Source organism: Bos taurus, chromosome 5 (assembly GCF_002263795.3).
Source record: "Bos taurus isolate L1 Dominette 01449 registration number 42190680 breed Hereford chromosome 5, ARS-UCD2.0, whole genome shotgun sequence".
Classification (NCBI taxonomy): Eukaryota; Metazoa; Chordata; class Mammalia; order Artiodactyla; family Bovidae; genus Bos; species Bos taurus.
This window is the reverse complement of record NC_037332.1, coordinates 70,227,575-70,249,107: the sequence shown is the minus strand read 5'-3', so window position 1 is coordinate 70,249,107 and position 21,533 is coordinate 70,227,575. Positions and strand designations below refer to the sequence as shown.

The 21,533-nt window shown below is 38.9% G+C and overlaps 1 protein-coding gene across 1 annotated transcript; it reads right to left on the bottom strand.

Annotated features, from left to right (window-relative positions):
• Positions 1-146: 146 nt before the first annotated feature.
• Positions 147-19,760, bottom strand: TMEM263 (transmembrane protein 263). Its single transcript, NM_001034673.2, has 3 exons — positions 19,587-19,760; positions 6,260-6,329; positions 147-3,636 (listed from the first exon to the last, which is right to left on the bottom strand). Exons 2-3 carry the CDS (start codon positions 6,321-6,323, stop codon positions 3,350-3,352), a joined length of 351 nt encoding a protein of 116 aa, NP_001029845.1. The 5' UTR covers positions 6,324-6,329; positions 19,587-19,760; the 3' UTR covers positions 147-3,349.
• Between the last annotated feature and the right edge of the window lie 1,773 nt (positions 19,761-21,533).

Sequence of the window (21,533 nt, the reverse complement as noted above, 5' to 3'; positions counted from 1 at the left end):
ATAGAAGTGCCCTCCCTATTTTATAATTCCTGCATCAATTCCCGAAGTGTAGAGTGCACAAGAACTACCTGCAGAGGTTGTTAAACTGCAGTCTTGAATTCCACCCTGCAAAGATTCAGCAAGTTGCTGTTAAACCTAGAAATCTGCATTTTTAATATTTATTAGAGTTGTTTAAAATATATATGGATTTGATTGTTGGCATCAGAATTCATATTTGGAGATGTTATGTCATGTTTGTGCATTAGTATCAAAAAATTTAAAAACTGGCTACAGTACTTTCTGATTTGCTATGTAACTAAACTTTTAAGAATACCCTGTTTTAAAGTTCCCTTTATTTCCTTAGATCTTTATGAAACAGTTCATCTTTTGCAGATCATAGTGCTTTATTAAACAGATTCATGTATTCTTTTCCCATTTCTTTAACACAAAAAATTTACTCAATCATCAATAATTTTCATCTGACATTTCACTAAGTACAGGATTCATGTCAACATTATTAGATCAGTCATTCTGGTGGGTCACACAAGTTTATCCTCATTGTGCCAAATACCCACTCAAAAGATAAGCTGAATAACAGATGCCTCCAGGTGTATACAACAACCTCAGTTTCTTGAAGTTAGCCAGTACTGTTCAACAGGTCAAACTGCTAGTCTACAAAAATAAACTGAAAAAGACTCAAGTGTACAGCTTTACATATCAAATGGCAAGTTCATTTCAACAAGACCTCTACAACTAACTGTTCATTTGTACAAGTTCTCTGCTATCATTGCAAAGCCTCTCCTGAACAAAGTTATAAGTTTAAAATTTAAAACAAGCTTGATGAGATAAAATGTACCAGGTGGCTTTTCTGTAGCAGAAATTAATTACAACCATTTTTTCTCAAGCAATTTTAAAGACAAGCGAAGTTGAAAATAAATATTCAAGCATACGGTAAACTAAAGTCTATATGTAGAAATTCAGGTACAAAGCACAGCAGAGCCTATAAAGATAATTTAGAAATATAAACTAGCAACAAAGCAATAATTTCAAATAACAGGAAAAAGTTCTCCAATACCATTATTTAGATCATTTAGTGTTTATTAATTTCAGAGTTTTTTTTTGAATCCTGTTTCTAATTATATTTGATCACAGTATACCAACAGATACTTCCCTGGTGGCTCAGACGGTAAAACGTCTGCCTACAATGCGGGAGACCTGGGATCAATCCCTGGGTCAGGAAGATCTCCTGGAGAAGGAAATGGCAACCCACTCCCAGTATTCTTGCCTGGAAAATCCCATCGACAGAGGAGCCTGGTAGGCTACAGTCCATGGGGTCGCAGAGAGTCGGACACCACTGAGCGACTTCACTTTCTTTCTTTATACCAACAGATAAATCATACTGGATGAAATAAATGCCAATTTAATTTCTCATTAACTCCTTAATGACTTTCCAGATTTGTATATCGTAGAAAGGTTCGGGAAACTGGATTTGCATAAACCCCTGTTGGTATTTATAAAAGCTTTTAAAAGTTTTGTTCTTATCCTTTTGTTGATCCACATTATTAATGTAAAACTCTTAGAGGTTTGCAAACAAACACTTAAGCTTTGGGTGTTGGAGTGATTTAAGTTCTCAGGAGTGCTATTTTGACTTACTGACTTCAGAGTATCACCTCCTTTCTTCCCCTCGCTCATTTTAAAAAAAAAAAAGTGCAGAATGGTAGCAAATTTCCAAACTTAAGTTAAAGAAAATTAAGATTTTTCAAACTTGGATTAAACCCTTAGTTAAGAGATATGCCAAATATATATTCCACTTTAAAATTTTTATGAAACTGAACATGAAACAAAAATGAATTCTAGCTAAGTCATATTCTTTTAGAATGAACGAGACCTGACAAGACGTTATTAAGATATGACACGCTTATCATCCGTAACCAAAAAATTCAATTCCCTGCCTGAAGTTGACTTGGAAAATGATACAAAGTCTATTGCTGCTTTAAAGGACTGTAAGATAACATTTTAAAAGCCTGTCAAACATTGATAGCACTTATCAATATCCTTAATCTTCAGAACTAATCTATGGAGCCCATTCAAGTCACATATCCATAGTTGCTTGTACTGTGTTTTTTAAAAGGGGTACTGCTAATAATTTAAGCCATCCTTGAGACAAAATGGGGCTTCCCCGGTGGCACAAGTGGTTAAGAATCCATCTGCCAAGCAGGAGACACGGGTTTGATCCCTGCACTGGGAAGATCCCCTGGAGTAGGAAATCACAACCCACTCCAGTATTCTTGCCTGAAAAATTCCATGGACAAAGGAACTTGATAGGTTACAGTCCATGGAGTCACAAAGAGTTGGGCACAAGTGAGTATGTAAGCACGTGAGACAAAATAGGTGTGAAGAATTCTTTCTGTATCTTGGATGCTTCAGATAATTCTTAAGAACTTAAAATGATTTATGTGTTCCTCCTTAATATGAAACTCTTTTAACATAGCTTCTGACCAGCAAAGAAATGTTCCTTAGGCACTGTAAGGTTCATTAATGATGGAGCATGAGCCCAGGTTGAAGTGTACAATTTGGTGTAACTACTGACAGTTAACAAGCACTATCTTATCTGCTGAGAGCAAGAAATGCCTTTACCCCACTAATCCTGAGATTCTTGAGGGAAAACTAATTTCACAAACAACTTTTGAAAGAATCCATATATAATAATAATCCTAAGAACTGCACATATTCAGGGTATTAGAAAAGATGTTTTCTTTTGTAAGGCATCAATGATTAAATTAATATAATGCATGTCTAATACAAGATGGTTAATACTCACAAAACCATGAATCTTTTAACCTTCTCTAGTTCCTGCTACTTTTACCATCTTAAATAATAAAAGAATGCCTCTTGGTCTAATCAACTATGGTTATTAAAAAAAAAACTAAAACATCTGAAACTATTAGGCACATCAAAGGTACAGTTTATGTAGTTCAAGGTTCCCTTCTTAAGGGGCAGATGAGTTACCTGGCACATTATACATATGGAACTGTAAAGATCATCCACTAAATTCAACTTTCACATTTTTAGTTAAACTGAAAGACTTATATAGTAAATATTCAAATACACCATATCTTCAGTTACAACTGAATAAGTGTAACATTTTACCAGATAAAAAGCTGGAATTTAAGTATGAGAAACCTTCATACACTGTGCTAGTATTGGTCTCTTCTTTTTAGACAAAAGCCAGTCAGTCAGTCATCAATACTTTCAACACAGCAGTTAGAAGATAAACGTCCAAAACCGGTGACTTGGTTGTAGTCCATAATTTAGCAATTCAATGCCACTGGCATCATAATGCTGTGGAGAACAAGTGTATCTCCATATTTTAGTCAGATTTGTCTTTTTTCTTTCCTGTTAAGGGCACTTTGTTTACAACAGCAGACCCGACAGCTGTAACACCTCCAGCCACAGCAGACACGCCCCCTTTCACCAGCCCTATTCCCATGGAAGGCACAGTTGTAACAGCTGTTTTGGTCACCTCCAGACTCTTTCCACCAATCCAAGCCACGCCACCAATGGTGGCACCAACAGCTCCCTTTGTAACACTGAAGATACCCCCAGTCACACGGGACAGCATGCCTGGTTGCTGTTGTGGGTGATCTTTCATTGAACCTAGTGAGAGAAAAATAAGACAGTCAAATCTAAGTCTTTATAAAAACAGTACAAATCACTGAGTGGCCTAAGACTTCCTAACAATCAGGAGATTGTATTAATAAGGTCAACCAAATAAACACAAATCTGATCAAGACATGAAGAGCTATTCCCTCAAGGGTATAATTGTACATGTTTTTAAAACATCTTGGTCCAATGCTAAGTCTTAATATCTATGAGAAGAAATACTTTAAAGACTTGACACCTTTCATAAAATAGAAAACTATTTTAAGTGTTTCCTGGATTTACAGTTTTGTTGCTGTTAATTTTTTAAAAAGCTTTGTTTTATATCCTAAAAGGAGCATGGAAAAAAATATATTTAGCCTTTATATCCTTGATAGAATTCAGTCATTATTGAAAAAAGCTTCTTCATTTAAAGCACTGGTTCTCAAGGTGTGGTCTGGAACCCCTGAGTATCCCCAGGACTATTTAAGGGGTTACAAACTGCTTTCATGGTAATACTAAAACATCAATATTAACATGTCTTTTCACTTTCATTCTGTCACCAGTCTACAACAGGATTTTCCAGAAACTAAATGATGTGCAGTAACACAACAGACTAAACACAGAAGCAACTATGAGAATCTAGCTCTCTTCTATTAATCCAAATATTAAAGAGATTTGCAAAAATATTAAAACAATGTCAGGAATTCCCTGGTGGTTCAGTGGTTAGGACCGCACCCTTTCAATGCCAAAGGCCCGGGTTCATTCCCTCGTTGGGGAACTAAAATCCTGTGAGCCATGGCACTGCCACAAACAAACTGTCATTCTGCTCACAATGTTATTTTTCTTTTTTTGGAAAATAGTTATATATTTTTCAAAAAATGTGTTACATGGGCCTGCTGAATTCTCTTCATAGTAAAATACTTCAACATACTCTTCATATACTCCCAGAAAAGGAACATCAATATGAGAAATTCAGATTTACTGTCATGAGTTTTTTCTGTTTGTTTAATAGAGGCACTCAAACTGGCATGTAACCCAAACTCCAGCATAAAATGACTAGCAGGAAGACTTCATAAAAATTCGCTTCTGGCACCCTCAAACGCACAGAGATCTTTTCTCCTTCATAATCTAGTGACTCAGGCAGCAACAACACATGAGCAATGTTGTTTTTATTTTTTTTTAACTTCATGAAAAAATACTTGGTAACTATATAAGTCAGGCTATAACCACTAAAAAGGTATAATCTCACACAAGAAAGGTAAATTCATGGATAAATAGGTTCAACTAAGACCACCAAAGCTACTAAATCGTGGTTAGATAACTCTGGAAAACCAACAATATTTAAAAGAGAAACGATTCTGAAAATAGAGTTTCCTTAAATACGCAAGGCACAAATTTACCTTGAGTAACATTTTGTTCTTATTGTTTGGAGAGTTTACATCATTTCACAAGGAAGAAAGCCTCAGTGCTTAGTCAAAATAGCTCACTTATAAAGATACAGCAATAGTTAAATTTATAAAACCAATTTTTTAATTGAAACTGAGTAATAAGCATAGTTAATATAAATTTTAAAATAGCTAAATAAGAGACTTAAGACACAGATAAGCATTTGAATATATTAATTATAAAATTATGATGGAAAGAATTACATAAGTGGTAATTCCTTTGTAATCCAAGGTTAGTAACACTAGGAAAAGCGGGGGGGGGGGGGGGGGCAGGAATCTTGAGGATAAAACATAAAAACCTCATGCTGAAAACCTCATTAGTATTATCCTTCTATGCTAAATTTGGTGTACATGCATTTAATGAAGAAAATTTTTCTCTGTCAGATCAGACAAATTTTAATACTGTTATCACTGTGCTCTTAATTACCACCATATAAATTATTCACTTCGCAGACTACTTTTGTTTAAGAGGTTGCCAATATAAAGACACTGCTGAGGCTGTTCTCTTCCTTAACAGTCATGCTCCTGGACAGCCTTTATCTCTTTCCTGACATGGTTCTCACAAGTCCTTATTTACTTTCTCATTGAGCCCTAACTTTTCTCTTCAATACTCCAGAGTTCTAGTCTCTAAAAAATAAAGCAAACAAAACAGCTAGTTGTTTCTGTGTATAGTCAGGACATTCAGGTGTGTGTTACTAGTTTCCAGAGATTTTTGAAGTAAAGATAAAATAAAATGATTCCTGATGTCACGATTTTCAAACTAAAAAATAAGCAAACCCCAAGACCATGTATTAAAAAAGGAAGTTACCTATTGTAACAGTGAATAACAGGAGTTTAACAAATCTCAAGTGCCTCCTGAATTGAGTTTTTGTATTCATGACATCAAAACTAAACCCAATCCATCCTTCCTCTGCACCCCACCCAAGTCTTTACTAATGAAAGGATACTCTACTTGTGAAATGGTCTTAGAAGAATAAAAGAGTAGCAGAAAAATAGATCTTAAACAATAAAACAGTTACATAGTGTCCCTATTCATAATATCTATGCTTTCTTATTAAAAGCTAAAGTGTTTTAAGTATTTTTGGAACACATTTGCTGACAGAACAGGTTGTTACTTAAATTTAATAAAGACAATCTGAACTTTAATTCACTAGGATGTTTTTTCATTCTTAGTGTTATAGATGCGTACTTACCTTCTGGTGGCTCATCGCTAAGGTATGATGGGATTTCTTGTTGATTTTTATCTGTCTGATTCATGATCACCTAAAAAACACACACATTTCCATTTCAACCTCTGAAACTACTCATCATATGCTTATTAACACTTAATCAACTTTATTAAGTTGATAAACAACATTTTACTTATTATTATTTTGGCCAAGCTATGTGGCCAGGCATTAAACCGAGATCATGACAATGAAAGCACAGAATCCTAACCACCAACCAGGGAACTCCTGATAAACAACATTTTAAAACACCTATAACAAGACTACTTCACCTTGTCTCCTACTTTGTGGTGTTGAGAAATACTTAAAATTACTAGTTGAAAACACAAATTTTAAATCAAGCAAAGATTGGCAGGCACAATACAGGCTCTATGTTGTACTATAGCTTCAACTTAAATTGAAAATTACTAATTGAAATAAAGTTGAAAGGTGGGAGTCAGCAGACAAAAATGTTAAGTGCTTCCTCCTACAGAATATTAAAAAAATAAATTTATTTATTTTAATTAGAGGCTAATTACAATATTGTATTGGTTTTGCCATACATTAACATGAATCTGCCACAGGTGTACATGTGTTCCCCATCTTGAACCCCCCTCCCACCCCCCAAAAAATAATAAATAAAGTAGAAAACCATTGAATAATACACACATTATAATACCACTTAAGTAAAATTTTAAAAAACATTATATATTATTTTACATATATAACATATACAGCATAAATATAAAAGTACAGACCTGACAGGTAAATAGGATAATGATTACTTCTTGCACAGAAAGACACTAGGAAAATTGAACACTTTTCATCGTAATACATAAACTTCAGCTGGATATTTGTTCAAGGTGAGGGACAAATATTAGCCATAAAAGACATTCTTGGAAAAACTAGGGAAAGTTTAATATGGACTGAATGCTAGATAATTTCATCAAATTACTGTTAATTTTTTGAGATGATGTTTTTATTACTTATGTAGACAATAAATCTTAATAATAAATCTTACACAATGCATACCAAAAAAAAAAAGAATATTTCACAACAGACCTAAAGAAAAATCTATGTTTAGTTGCCAAGTCGTGTCTGACTCTACAGCCTCATAGACTGCCACATGCCAGGCTTCACAGTCCCTCAGCATCTCCCAGAGTTTGCTCAAACTCATGTCCATTGAATTGATGATGCCATCTAATCATCTCATTCTCTAGTACCCCCTTCTCCTCCTGCCCTCTTTCCCAGTATCAAAGTCTTTTCCAGTGAGTCAGCTCTTCCCATCAGGTGGCCAAAGTACTGGAGCTTCAGCTTCAGCATCAGTCCTTCCAATGAATATTTAGGGTTGATTTCTTTTAGGATTGACTGGTTTGGTCTCTTTGATGTCCAAAGGACTCTCAAGAGTCTCCTCCAACACCACAGTTCAAAAGCATCCATCATCCTTCAGCTCTCAGCCTTCTTTATGGTTCAATTCTCATATCCATACATGACTAGTGGAAAAACTATAGCCTTAACTAGCAAACATTTGTCAACAAAGTGATGTCCCTGCTTTTTAATATGCTGTCTAGGTTTGTCATAGCTTTTCTTTCAAGGAGCAAGTGTCTTTTAATTTCATGGCTGCAGTCACTGTCCACAGTGATTTTGGAGTCCAAGAAAATAAGTCTGTCACTGTTTCTATTGTTTCCCCATCTGTTTGCCATGAAGTGATGGGACCGGATGACATGATCTTACTTTTTTGAATGTTGAGTTTTAAGCCAGCTTTTTCACTCTCCTCATTCACCCTCATTAAGAGGCGCTCTAGTTCCTTTTCACTTCTGCATATCTGAGGTTATTTATATTTCTCCCAGAACTCTTGATTCCAGCCTGTGACTCATCCAGCCTGGCATTTCACATGATGTACTCTGCATATAAGTTAAATAAGCAGTGTGACAATATACAGCCTTGACTCCTTTCCCAACTTTGTACCAGTCTTTTGTTCCATGTGAGTTTTTAACTGTTGCTTCTTGACCTACATAGAGTTTTCTCAGGAGACTGGTAAGGTGGTCTGGTATTCCCATGTCTTTAAGAATTTTCCAGTTTGTAGTGATCCACACAGTCAAAGGTTTAAAGTAGTCAATGAAGCAGAAGTAGACGTTTTTCTGGCTCCTTTGCTCTATGATCCAACACATGTTGGCAATTTGATCTTTGGTTCTTCTGCCTTTTCTAAATCCAGCTTATATTTCTGGAAGTACATCTGGTATTTTCTATAGAATACTGGTTAACTATCATTTATTTCACAAGAGACTTAAAGAAAAACCATACTATGAACTAAAAAAAAAATTCTATCTGAAAATTTTCATAAAAACATGACATTCTATTTCCAGTTTTTTAAGGAATCTCCACACTGTTCTCCATAGTGGCTGTACTAGTTTGCATTCCCACCAACAGTGTAAGAGAGTTCCCTTTTCTCCACACCCTCTCCAGCATTTATTGCTTGTAGACTTTTGGATCGCAGCCATTCTGACTGGCGTGAAATGGTACCTCATAGTGGTTTTGATTTGCATTTCTCTGATAATGAGTGATGTTGAGCATCTTTTCATGTGTTTGTTAGCCATCTGTATGTCTTCTTTGGAGAAATGTCTGTTTAGTTCTTTGGCCCATTTTTTGATTGGGTCATTTGTTTTTCTGGAGTTGAGCTGTAGGAGTTGCTTGTATGTTTTTGAGATTAGTTGTTTGTCCGTTGCTTCATTTGCTATTATTTTCTCCCATTCTGAAGGCTGCCTTATGATCCAGCAATCCCACTGCGGGGCATACACACTGAGGAAACCAGAAGGGAAAGAGACACGTGTACCCCAATGTTCATCGCAGCACTGTTTATAATAGCCAGGACATGGAAGCAACCTAGATGCCCATCAGCAGATGAATGGATAAGAAAGCTATGGTACATATACACAATGGAGTATTACTCAGCCATTAAAAAGAATACATTTGAATCGGTTCTAATGAGCTGGATAAAACTGGAACCTATTATACAGAGTGAAGTAAGCCAGAAAGAAAAACACCAATACAGTATACTAACACATATATATGGAATTTAGAAAGATGGTAACAATAACCCTGTGTACCAGACAGCAAAAGAGACACCGATGTATAGATCAGTCTTATGGTCTCTGTGGGAGAGGGAGAGGGTGGGGAGATTTGGGAGAATAGCATTGAAACATGTATAATATCATGTATGAAACGAGTCGCCAGTCCAGGTTCGATGCACGGTACTGGATGCTTGGGGCTGGTGCACTCGGACAACCCAGAGGGAGGGTAGGGGAGGGAGGAGGGAGGAGGGTTCAGGATGGGGAACGCGGGTATACCTGTGGCGGATTCATTTCGATATTTGGCAAAACTAATACAATATTGTAAAGTTTAAAAATAAAATTAAAAAAAAAATAAAACAAGTGTATTCAATTCAAAAAAAAAAAAAAATGACATTCTTCTATAGAGATGACAGCACCAATCTGAATCACTTAGAGGAGCATTTTGATTACTTTGTATTGTTATCAGAGCTCTTATAAACAGAAGTGTTCACTAGCAAACTAATTAAAAATCTACAATTAAAAAACACATTATACTATGATTATGTCTAAGTACAAGTAATAAGGGAAACTAAGAAATAAAATAAGCTATGTTGGGATGAAAAACATAAACTTTCTTTGCCCAATTTTCTTTACTATCTTAAAATATTTGCTTTAATATTCACTTGATTAAGTACTAGTCTAAAAGCTTTCTTGCTTGGCCAGAAAACTAGGGTTGTGACCTCAGTAGTCAAATAAGTATTTACTAATCATAAAACCACAGAGCCTAAATTATTAAATCTGTAAATATACAATAGAGATTTTAAAGAATATTATAAAATCCTGCCATCTGCAAAACAACATGCATGAACCTTGAGGATATTATTTTAAGTGAAATAAGTCAGAGAAAGACAAATAGTATATAATCTCAATTATATATGAAATCTAAAAAAGCCAAACTTAAAGATAAGGTGGTTACATGGGGTTGGGGGTGTAGAGTTGGGGAAATAACATGTTGGTCAAAGGGTACAAACTTTCCATTATAAGAGGAATAAGTTCTAAGGATCTAATGTATAGCATGATGACTACAGTTAAAAATACTATATTGTATGCTTGAAAGTTGCTAACAGATTTTAAAAAGTTCTCACCATAATAACAACAAAGGTAATTATATGAGTTAAGGATGTGTTAACTAACCTTAATCTGATAAACATTTTGCAATATATGTGTATCAAACCATCACATACACCTAGACTTACACAATGCTGTATGTCAATTATATCTCAAGAAAGCTAGGAAAAAAGAATATTGTGAAAACAGTATACTTTAATATGCTGATTAATTGACAGATTGAGTACCTACTATGCATCATGTTTTATGCATGGGATATAGCTGTGATCAATACAGACCAAAACTCCACCATCATGAACATCCCATATTGTCTAGTGGGAAAGACAATAAATATGCAAAGAATATACTGTATATTGGGGCTTCACTGGTGGCTCAAACAGTGAAGAATCTGCCTGCAACGCAGGAGAACCAGGTTGAATCCCTGGATTAGGAAGATCCCCCGGAGAAGGGAGTGGCTACCCACTCCAGTATTCTCGCTTGGAGAATTCCATAGACAGAGGAGCCTGGAGAGCTACAGTCCATGGCATGGCAAAGAGTCAGACACGACTGAGCAACTTTCAGTTTCATATTGTGTATTAGATAATGTTACCTGCTGTGGAAAAAAAAGATGAAGGGAAGAGGATGTAATATTTGAAGGCCTCATTGTGGTGATATCCCAAAGGAGCTAAGGACAGAAGGTACTTCAGTCAAGTGCCCTCAAGGCAGAAAAAACAATAAAAGCAAAGGTCCTGAAGTAGGAGCTTACCACAAACAGGAAGGAACAGCCAGAAAAATGTGGCGGGGGCTGCAGCAAAGGGCAGTAGGAAAGGAGGTCAAAGAACAAGGCGTGGGTGACACAGTCCCTTACAGGCCAGAGAAGCAATTATCTCGTAACTCTGAGATGGGGAGCCAGTGAAAGGAGCTGACCAGAGAGGTCATGTGTTCTGAGTTACCCTTTTTAAAGACCATTCTGGCTGTGTGGGCAGAACAAGCAATCAGAAACGAGCACAGAAAGACCTATTAGTCTCAACCTAGGGTTTTCAGGGTTTACACGTACTGCAGTGTTTATCAGGATTAATGTTAAGTGATCAGAGAAGGTCAGGGAAGTTCCCTTTTCCTTTATGACTCCTATTGCTTTTAAGTACCGGATAATCAAATAAAAAGTCATTCATATTTCCTTCTATATGTCAATAAGCCAGGCAAAACACACTGATGGCAAATGAGGGTGCTAGAGGTAGCAGTCTGAGAAGTGAGACTTTTCAAAGGTAATTTAACTTCATTAATTCAACTTAAACTGTCTTTAAAACCTAAAGGGTGTGTAACTGCACCCTCAGCATTCAGCAGCATACATCCTGTGCTTAAATAAGTAATTTTTAGTTGCTCTAATGAAAAGTCTGACTCAGACCACAGATCAAGCGCACCTCATCTTATGCTAGTCTCATTGTCAACTTAATGTATTTCATACACACTTAAGATTTTAAAAGTAACACTAAAGATATGTAATCTCTGATAACAACAATTAAATATCTGAAAGAGTATCAGCTGATGCATTACTAGGAGAAGTTCCTGACTGATTTGCTTTCATTTTGAAACTCTCGTAAGTCAGAAAGTTAAATTTATTTTCATTCTCATTTTTATATTTCTTTATTGTCATGTTAAGATCATGAGAATTATACAGCACAGTGTTTAAAGTTTTGGGATCAGAGAATTTGCATTTGAATCCCAACTTGACTATATAAACTATATGGCTGAGGACAAATAACTTCCCAGATCTTTGCTGTTCAGGAAACAGAAATTAAAGATATTCTAACCCTCACTCTGAGAATACTATTTAACAGTTGAAAACAAAAATATGCAGAAACTCCTCTGACAGAATGGCCAGGAGTGTGTGTGCCCCTTCTTGAGAAATAACTATTTTGGAGCCACTTTCTTCCCCATTGTTGTAGTCGCTTCAGTCCTGTCCGACTCTTTGTGACCCCATGGACTGTCGCCCACCAGACTCTCCTCTGTCCATGGGATTTCCCAGGCAAGAATACTGGAGTGGGTTGCCATTTCCTTCTCCAGTGGATCTCGGACTTGAACCCATATCTCCTGCATTGCAGGTGGATTCTTTACCACTGAGCTACCTGGGATCCCCACTTTCTTCCCCACTGAACTGTTAATTCCAAAAGGAGAGACACTTTGTCTGCCTTACTCAGCACTAAACCCAGTATCTGTATACCAGGAGATCATTTGGGTGATCAAGTAATTAATAGATGTCAGAATATCCTGTACAGAAATACAGGGATATTATATACACATACACCTTTCATATTTTAGCTGGAGTTATAAAACAGACATGCTAGTAACTACATATATTTCTGCTTTTCTGTATATATCCCACAAATTCCTACCCAAAGTCTTGCCTTTTCCTCTTAATACAGAATCCCTTTTAAAAAACAAACAAAATGTAACTTCTTCACATTTATCTACCTGGTAGTTTAAAAAAGAACAAGACCATCATTTTAAAAGATCAGAGCTGTTTTATTTTATGATAGCATAAAAGACGTATGCAAATTCATCTAAATACCATGAAGTGACTTTACTCTCCTGCCAACAGGCAATGAGGAGCCATCAGCCAAGTAATACTGTCAGATCTGTATTTTAAAAAGCTAACTAAAGCAAGATCAGATAGAAGGACAGAGATTAAATACAGCAAGTGGCTACTTTATAGTCTAGTGAGATAGAACAGCAGTCTGAACTCTTGTCAATTGTTCTTGTCTAAATAAAGTTTAGACCAAAACCCTAGGAGTCACCCTTGATTTCCTTTTTTTTTAACATTCCCATCAAATCATTGGTAAATTCTGTTGCCTGAGTACGTCCAAGATACAACTACTACACATCACCTCTTCTGCTACCACTTTTAACTAAGCCATCACAATCTCTTATTTGGACAGTTACAAAGTCTCTTAACCGGCCTCTAAGCTTCCATCTTTGCTCTTCCTTCAGTCTAGCCATGTTATACTCTGCTTAAAACCCTCCAGCTTCTTCCTATTTTGCTCAGAATAAAATCCAGGGTCCTTTCCTTCGCCTTTGAGGGTCAACATCTAATACCCTGATATCATCTCCTACCGTTCTGTTTCTTGCTCACTCCAGCCTGACAACATAGGCTTCTTTGCTCATCTTTTCCTGAAAGGCTCTTCCCCAATACATGTACATGGCTTGATTCCTTATTTCCTTCAGGTCTGTGCAAACGTCCCCTTCTCAGAGGTCTTCCCTGACTACTTTAAAACAGATTAGCACCCTCCTAACTCCTTTCCCTACCATTTCCATCTAACACTGCTCTATTTTCTTCATTGCTTTTACTGTCGCTTGATATACATGTTTATTCTGTGTCTCTCCCAATTAGAATGAAAGCTCTATTGTAACAAAGCTTGGTTTTGTCACTGCTTCATTCCCAGAGCCTTAATCAATGCCTGATTAAGTGGACACTCAAATACTTGAATTTTTTGTGTGAAGTAGAACATAACTTGGGTATTAATATAAGACAGAAGGAGAATATAGGATATAAAATTTCTAGTGTGAGAAACAAAATAGAAATGATGAAGACAGGGGACAGGAGAGAGGAAACGAATGCTGAGAGAGATGGACTTTTTTTTATTTTATTTTATTTTATTTATTTTAGTTTATTTTATTGCAATAAGAACACTTACCATGAGATCTCCCCTTTAATTAAGTGTACACTGACTGTTGACTATGACCTGTTCCTGAATAGCTATTTTACCTTCAGCTGTTCAGTTCCTGAACAGCTATTTTACCTTCAGATGAGAGACATTTAGCAGTCTCTTCAGGAGACATTTAGCAGTCAATTGGACTTAAAGGGCCTGAAACTTAGCATGAAGTCTGAGTTAGAACTGAGGTCCTAAGAATGGTCTGAAGTGACAACTGAAGTTGCATGGGGTAAGTGGTGTGATTAAGGAAAAGTGCAGTAAGACAGTAGATTGATAAAGCTTAATTGGACTGTTGATATTTAAGAAGTGAGCAAAAGAGAAGCCAGCAAAAACAAAATATACCTAAAGATAGTCAAATGAGTAGAGTCTCATGGATAGCAAGAGATGAATTTATAAGCTTCCTAAAGACATATACAATGTAGACATTAAAATCATTTATGAAGATCAAATACTATGAGGGACTGTTGATGTTCTACTTAGAGGATATAAAAGGCATATATCACATGATACTATTTTTTTCAAGTGCACATAAAAGACTAAAGGTAAATATGCACACTAAGTTGCTTCAGTCATGTCCGACTCTTTGCAACCCTATGGACTGTAGCCTGCCAGGTTCCTCTGTCCATGAGATTCTCCAGGCAAGAATACTAGAATGGGGTTGTCATGTCCTCCTCCAGGGGATCTTCCTGACCCAGGGATCAAACCTGCATTTCTTGCATCTCCTGCATTGACAGGTGGGTTCTTTACCACTAGCGCCACCTGGGAAGCCCCCAAGTGCTAACAAAGATTGCCACTAGGGGACAGAAATTACATATATGGTGAGGAGGGAGAGATACATAGTATTCCTGTAGAGAGAGAAATATATACACTTAACATCTATATTTTAATTTTCTACCATAAACATGTATTGATTTTGTAATTAAAGAAAATTATATTTTTAAGTCTTAGAAATCAGTGATATTCACAAAGGATATTTTTAAAGCTGACACAGTTCATCTATATAGTTATTGTAACTAATAGGTTTTTATCCTTAAATCAAGTTGATCATCTAAAAAGCAATGTTCCTGAATCACAAAATGCTGACTTGAAGAAAATGACATCATTGAGTTTTATTCATGGTTTTGTTCCCTTCCCTTCCCCCACCCCAGTCCTGACAGCACACCAAGACCTCCACTCTTATAGCTCTTTTCCCTGATTTGCAATTTGAAAATCTTATTTATAATTCTTACTATCTTATAGTACATATTTTGGTTGTAAGCCAAAACACAGTATTTGTGGAATAAATGGAATAAAAATATAATTTGTATCCACACTGTCTTTAAGCATCATAAGAAAATATGCATACCAATACATGATCCAAATTTCTGGTTTTTTTTTAAAAACACTTTCAGCTGGATTCATGCTCTTCAAATGTACCTCTTGAAAAATAGGCAATGGTATGCCAGGGGCTTCAAGAACCACAGGAGAGATAATAATGCATAAATTCTACTACACAGTAATTCAAAATAGTTTTATTTTTAAATATACACTAAAAAGTTAAAAGTGTTTGGGAATTTTTTAAGATAACCAGACGTTCAATAAATCATTCTTGCCTGGAGCTTCTTTTAGGGTATGTTGTTGTTTAGTCACTAAGTTGTGTCCAACTCATCCTCTGCTGCCACCTTCTCCTTTTGCCTTCAATCTTTCCCAGCATCAGGATCTTCAGAGTATAATTTACCAGCTCTTTTACCACCTCCCCTGAGTTTACCCCATTCTTAAATCACATTTACACTTACATTTACTAGTGTTACCAATAGTTACAAACAGGATTATCAATAAACAATACGAAGTCTAGAGTTGTGCAGGCCAGAACCTGGCTATCTAGTCTGAAACAACTTGACTTTGAAAGCCCTGCCGCTGCTGCTGCTGCTAAGTCGCTTCCATTGCGTCCGACTCTGTGCGACCCCACAGACGGCAGCCCTAAGAGGCCACAAAGATTGATTTTTGTTTTGTATATATATATTTTAATGTCTACATTTCTTGTACGTCACTCATATTAACAGCAAGTATATAGTATTAAAATTCCTACAGAACACTTTAGGGTAGTAAAAATTGTGTAAAAGCTTTTTAAGTATATTTAAGTACATGGAATATATTTTTCTGAATCCAAGACACCAATTTTCCTTATAAAGGTATTTTTGCTAAAATCCTTAACTATCTGTAATACCATCTTTACTTTTTACTCACATAAACCATTCCCAACTTCTACACACATATATGTGCCAAACTTCTGGTGGTATTACCTCTTCATGGATATTATCACTTCATCACTAGGAGAAATACTTTTTATATTACCATCCTGGTCATTATCATCATTACACTTTTATCTCTTAAATATGGAATTGTGAAGACAAATACACCCCTAATATTCTAAAACTGGAAGAGGTAAATAATCTACTTAATAAAATTTTAAAGTATACACATGAAGACAAATAACTGACAATGAAAGTATTGAAAAGACCATTTTAAAATGTTACCCTTAAACAACATTGTTAAATTCTATGCAAACCATCAGCCCTAAATTCAACATATACTTGGGTCCCTGCTATGTGCCAGGTACCCTGCTAGGCACTCAAGGTTTCAGTGTGAGTGTGATTAAACACACAGAGGACTATTCTAAGTCAGAGTTTACAATCCAGTGGTTACATACTTTACCATTATTTAGTTTCATTCAAAAACCAAAAAAAGGCTGCTCTATGGGAACTCATAATGCACACAAATTTCTTTTTAAAAAATGTACTTTCCTAAGAAAGGCAATAAAGACAGAAAACAGCCTTTAGATCAGGACAAATAATTTAACTTCCTCTAAGGACATATATCAGTTTTACCATGTGGTCCTGACATGTGAGTATATAGTACCAGCTAAAACTGGTCATAAGTATGTTTTTTTAAGAAACTCTGAAATGTGAAAGAGTCCTTTACTGTAGACTGCAATTCATCAGCAGTTCCTTTAAGCATTTTAAGCCCGGGAGAAATAATTCTTGTCCAGTACAACAATATCATAGATATAACAGCTGGCAAATACATTGAGCAAGGATTTATAACAACACTATTCTCTAGAGGGTAATTTCTTCCAATAATAGGAATAAGTAAACAAATGCCTCTATGAACCCCCTCCCTTTTTTAAAAGAAAACAAATCAGTGTTGTTTACAGATGTCTGTAATATATATAAAATTCTTGTTAATAATGAAAAGAAAATCTGAAAATAGTACTCAAACGTGCCTAAGGCTCAACACCCCTGTGTACCAAGGGAAGTTAAAGAGTACTAACACATTGTACATGAAGCACAACTACAAAATACAGTGCACGACAGTTTACCTTCAAAGACACTTCAAAAATTTCTTACTAAACAGTAAGTGCTAATTTCCCTATAAGAAAAAGACTATAAATCAATTAGCTAAATTATTCTACATATTTTAATATATATAGAAACTTTGCCACGTTCTCACTCCTATGCTTTAGCTTCTTTGCCAAATAACTACAAGGAGTTTAAAATATATATTTATACAGAGCTTTAGCCCACATACACCAACAAACAGTGTATATTAAAACACCAGCTTACTGTTTTTAGGCTTCTCTAGTTAACCAGCTCTCAACAGGCTCCTTTTAAAAATGGTCCCTGCCCATTAAACCAACAGCAAGTGAACTGCAGGAAATGCACTGAATGTGTCAGGAAAGAAAAAGAAATCTGCCAGTAAAACTTGCCAGTGACAGTAACAACCGACAGTATCAAAATGGCATTTTTTAAGTGTTGCTCTTAAATGAAACATTAACCAGAATTACAATAACCTATCAAACCAAATAACCAGCACGCCAGTCATTTTCACTAAATTATACTTCACTAGTTCAACAGATATCTGTGTCCCTGCTAATGTGTCAGACACTGTGTTAGACACTAAAGGTTTATTCTGAACAAGCATGTCAAAGCCCTCCTTTCAGGGTGTTTATGTATAATCCAGCAAGGTACCTTCAGGAAGTAGCATAACAACAACAATTCAATGACTAAAACAAGAAAAAGGTAAAGATTTTCCTGGAGTTAAAAAAGAACCACACACACAAGATCTAACAATGTTCTCTACGTAATGACATATTTTTCCTGCACTTGCTTTCTAGTGTACGTTATAACAAAGACTAAAGAAATGAAAGTGAAAAAAATCAAAACAGGATGCATGTAGGTTTATTAAAAGTTACTTCCTTCTTGCTTTAAGAAAACAGACATGGGTACACACACTCAGACATATACCTGTTGATGTTATATCAATACTCCTGGGGAACTCTTTAGAGCACCCACACCAGTTTTAAAGGTTCAACAACAAACAGCAAATAATCACAGATAGTAAATAAAGTGTTTTCATTTGAATTTAGCCTAAGTGTTCACAAGGGTAGAATAAATCAAATAAACTCTCCTCCTTCCCTGGGTGTTTCTAAACCTTTCCCAATGGCCCCTTCCCCCGCCCCGCCACCCTCCCCCTTCCATCCCTTTGGGCACTAGCAAGTCCTTTTTTTTTTTTTTTTCCTTTAGCAGAGGGAGTGACGTGGCAGGAGAGGCAGAAAATGACCCTGAAGGAGCCCTGGCTGAGGCTGAGCTCAGCACCTCCTCCCTCTGCTCCACGTTGTACACCCAGCAAACCCCACTCCCACAGAGTTCCAGAATTTCTGTCTTCTAACATACAAGAGGCGATCTGCTAAATACAGGAGAGAGGAACTGATCATAGGTGGGAGCTTGGGGATCAGTCTTGAGGTGCGTGTGCATAGCAGGCACGGTTTTTATGTAGACTCAGGAGGCACTGATGGCCCTCATGGGTGCTCCAGCGGTCCCCAGTCACCCCCCGGGGCCGTCAGCACCTCCGTCCATCGCTTCACTTTCAAGCTCAGGTTAGGCGTGGTGGTAGAGCTACCTGGGAAGGGCACTGGGAATGTCCACTGGGGACCAAGGCTCGTGTGGTTGAACCCAAGAGAACAGTTTATCAACAGGTTAGGAGTGAGCGGGGCGGGGAAGCACGCAGCCCCCCCTGCCGCATCCCTCTCCTCTCCCAGGCTGCTGACATCCTCCCACCCCCCCCACCCCCATTTTTCCGGCCTGACACCCCAGGAGGTAAGAAGTCAAGAGGAAGCGTCCAATGAGGGTCCCAATCTCAAACCACGGCGGGGGAGTCAGAAACGAGTAAAGGTCGGGGGGGGGGGGGGCGGGTAACCCCGCCAGCTAACCTCCACCAGCCCGCAACACGGTCCCGCCCCTCCCCCTTCCCCGTTCAGCAACCCCCCCGCCACCACCACCACCAAAAAGGCTCCGGGCAGCCAAGCCTGGGGAGGGAGGCAGTGAGGTGCAGAAAAGCTAACGGAAAAAGGCAACAGAGAGGAGCGCAGGAAGCCGGAACGGCGCCCCCTACCCTCCCTGACCGACTTACCGCTGGGTCGGGGGCCGGCGCCGGGGCCGGGCGAAGGAGCGGGCAGCACCGAGGAAGGGCGAGGCGGCCTGAGCGGCGGGCACAGCCTCGGGCAGTCGCGGGCTCCGCAGACGCCTCCTCCGGCTGTGGAGCCAAAAGACACGGTTTGCGACGGCGGCCTCTGGCTGCGGACGTGGCGCCGGACGCGACCCGCCCCCTCCACCGCCTCCTCAGCTCCCGCCTCCTCCTACGGCTCGCGCTCCAAAGCGCACGCGCACCCGGGGCCCCTCCCGCGCCCACCGGGCACACGCCCACCCGCTGCTCGAACTGCCCAGCCCTCCCAGCAGCCCCCAGCTGGTCGCCTCCCGACGTGCGCACGCGCGCCGCTCCTCAGCTTCAAGCCTACTCCCGCCCCTTCGCCAGCTGGGTGCAACCGCGAGAACCCCCGGCTGGTCTCCGCGCGCTTCCCCCTGGTCCTCCCGCCCCCTTCCCCGCTGCCGTCCAATCAGATCGGGCGAGGGGCGCGGAGCGCTAGGAACGTGTAGTCGGCTGCCCTGCGGCCCTACTGCCAACGCCTGCGGCCCTGCGAAACTTCAGTTCCGCCACGGATAACGGTCGCTGTGAATTCCGAACCTTCGCCCTAGGGAATATGGGACGGTTGCCAGTTTCTCCAGTCCTTCGCCCGGGGCCTTGACGTCCCCTTACCTGCTTTCCCTCAGGAGAGTGAATGAGCTGGGCCTGCTCTCAGCCGTTCACCTTGGGGCTCCCTGTGAGCCTCTATTTACTCTACAGGTGACAGGGGACAGAGACGCTGCTCGTTTATTATTTTTTGTTGTTGAGAAACATTGCTCATTTATTATTGTCACTATTTTTGTTATTTTTATTTGAAATCTCCTCTGCCCCTAGAATTGATCATGAGAGAACTCGGCTTCGCCGCGGTCACCCACCACCTACCGTATTGCCGAGGGCTCGCCAGAAGCTGGAAATTGGCAGGAGAGAGTGGGTGTTCAGTAATGAAGAGAGAAAAGTGAAAGTGAAGTCGCTCAGTCGTGTCCGACTCTGTGACCCCATGGACTGTAGTCTACCAGGCTCCTCCGTTCATGGGATTTTCCAGCGGGATTTTCCAGGCAAGAATACTGGGAGTGGGTTGCCATTTCCTTCTCCAGGAGATCTTCCCAACGCAGGGATTGAACACCCTGGTCTCCCGCATTGTAGGCGGGCGCTTTACCGGCTGAGCCACCAGGGAAGTGAGTTGAAAATTAGAACACCCGGCTTCGCGCCCCTCTCTCGCCACCTGCCACCTGGCGCGGCGCCCCCTGAGGTCTCCCGGCTCTGGCTGAGGCCCTGCTCGCTGTTCTGGAAGGTGTTGAGGGTAGCAGTGAGAGGACAGAGTCTGCACCTAAGCTCCTGATCAGGTGAGGCGTCTCTGCGCTGCACAGTGAGGGTCGTGACATCCACCGCACAGGTGGTTATCAGGAGGAAAGGGTACCGAACTGGATAAACGGTATCTATTTAACTTTTCCTTTCCTCTTTCCACACCTATGTAATGATGATGACAGTAAGTCCATCAGGGGTTTTTCGAGAGAGAAAAGAGATGGTGGATGTGAAAGGGGTTTATAAACTGAATTCCTGTCTAGGTACAAAATCTTTTCAGTTTGGTTAGCAAGACAAAAAAAAATACACTAATGTGTGTTTCAGTTCAGTTCAGTCACTCAGTCACATACAACACTTTGCGACCCCATGGACTGCAGCATACCAGGCTTCCCTGTCCATCACCAACTCCTGGAGCTTGCTCAAACTCATGTCCTTCGAGTGGGTGATGCCATCCAACCATCTCATTCTCTGTTGTCCCCTTCTCCTCCTGCCTTCAATCATTCCCAGCATCAGGATCTTTTCCACTGAGTCAGTTCTTTGCATCAGGTGGCCAAAGTATTGGAGCTTCAGCATCAGTTCTTCCAATGAATATTC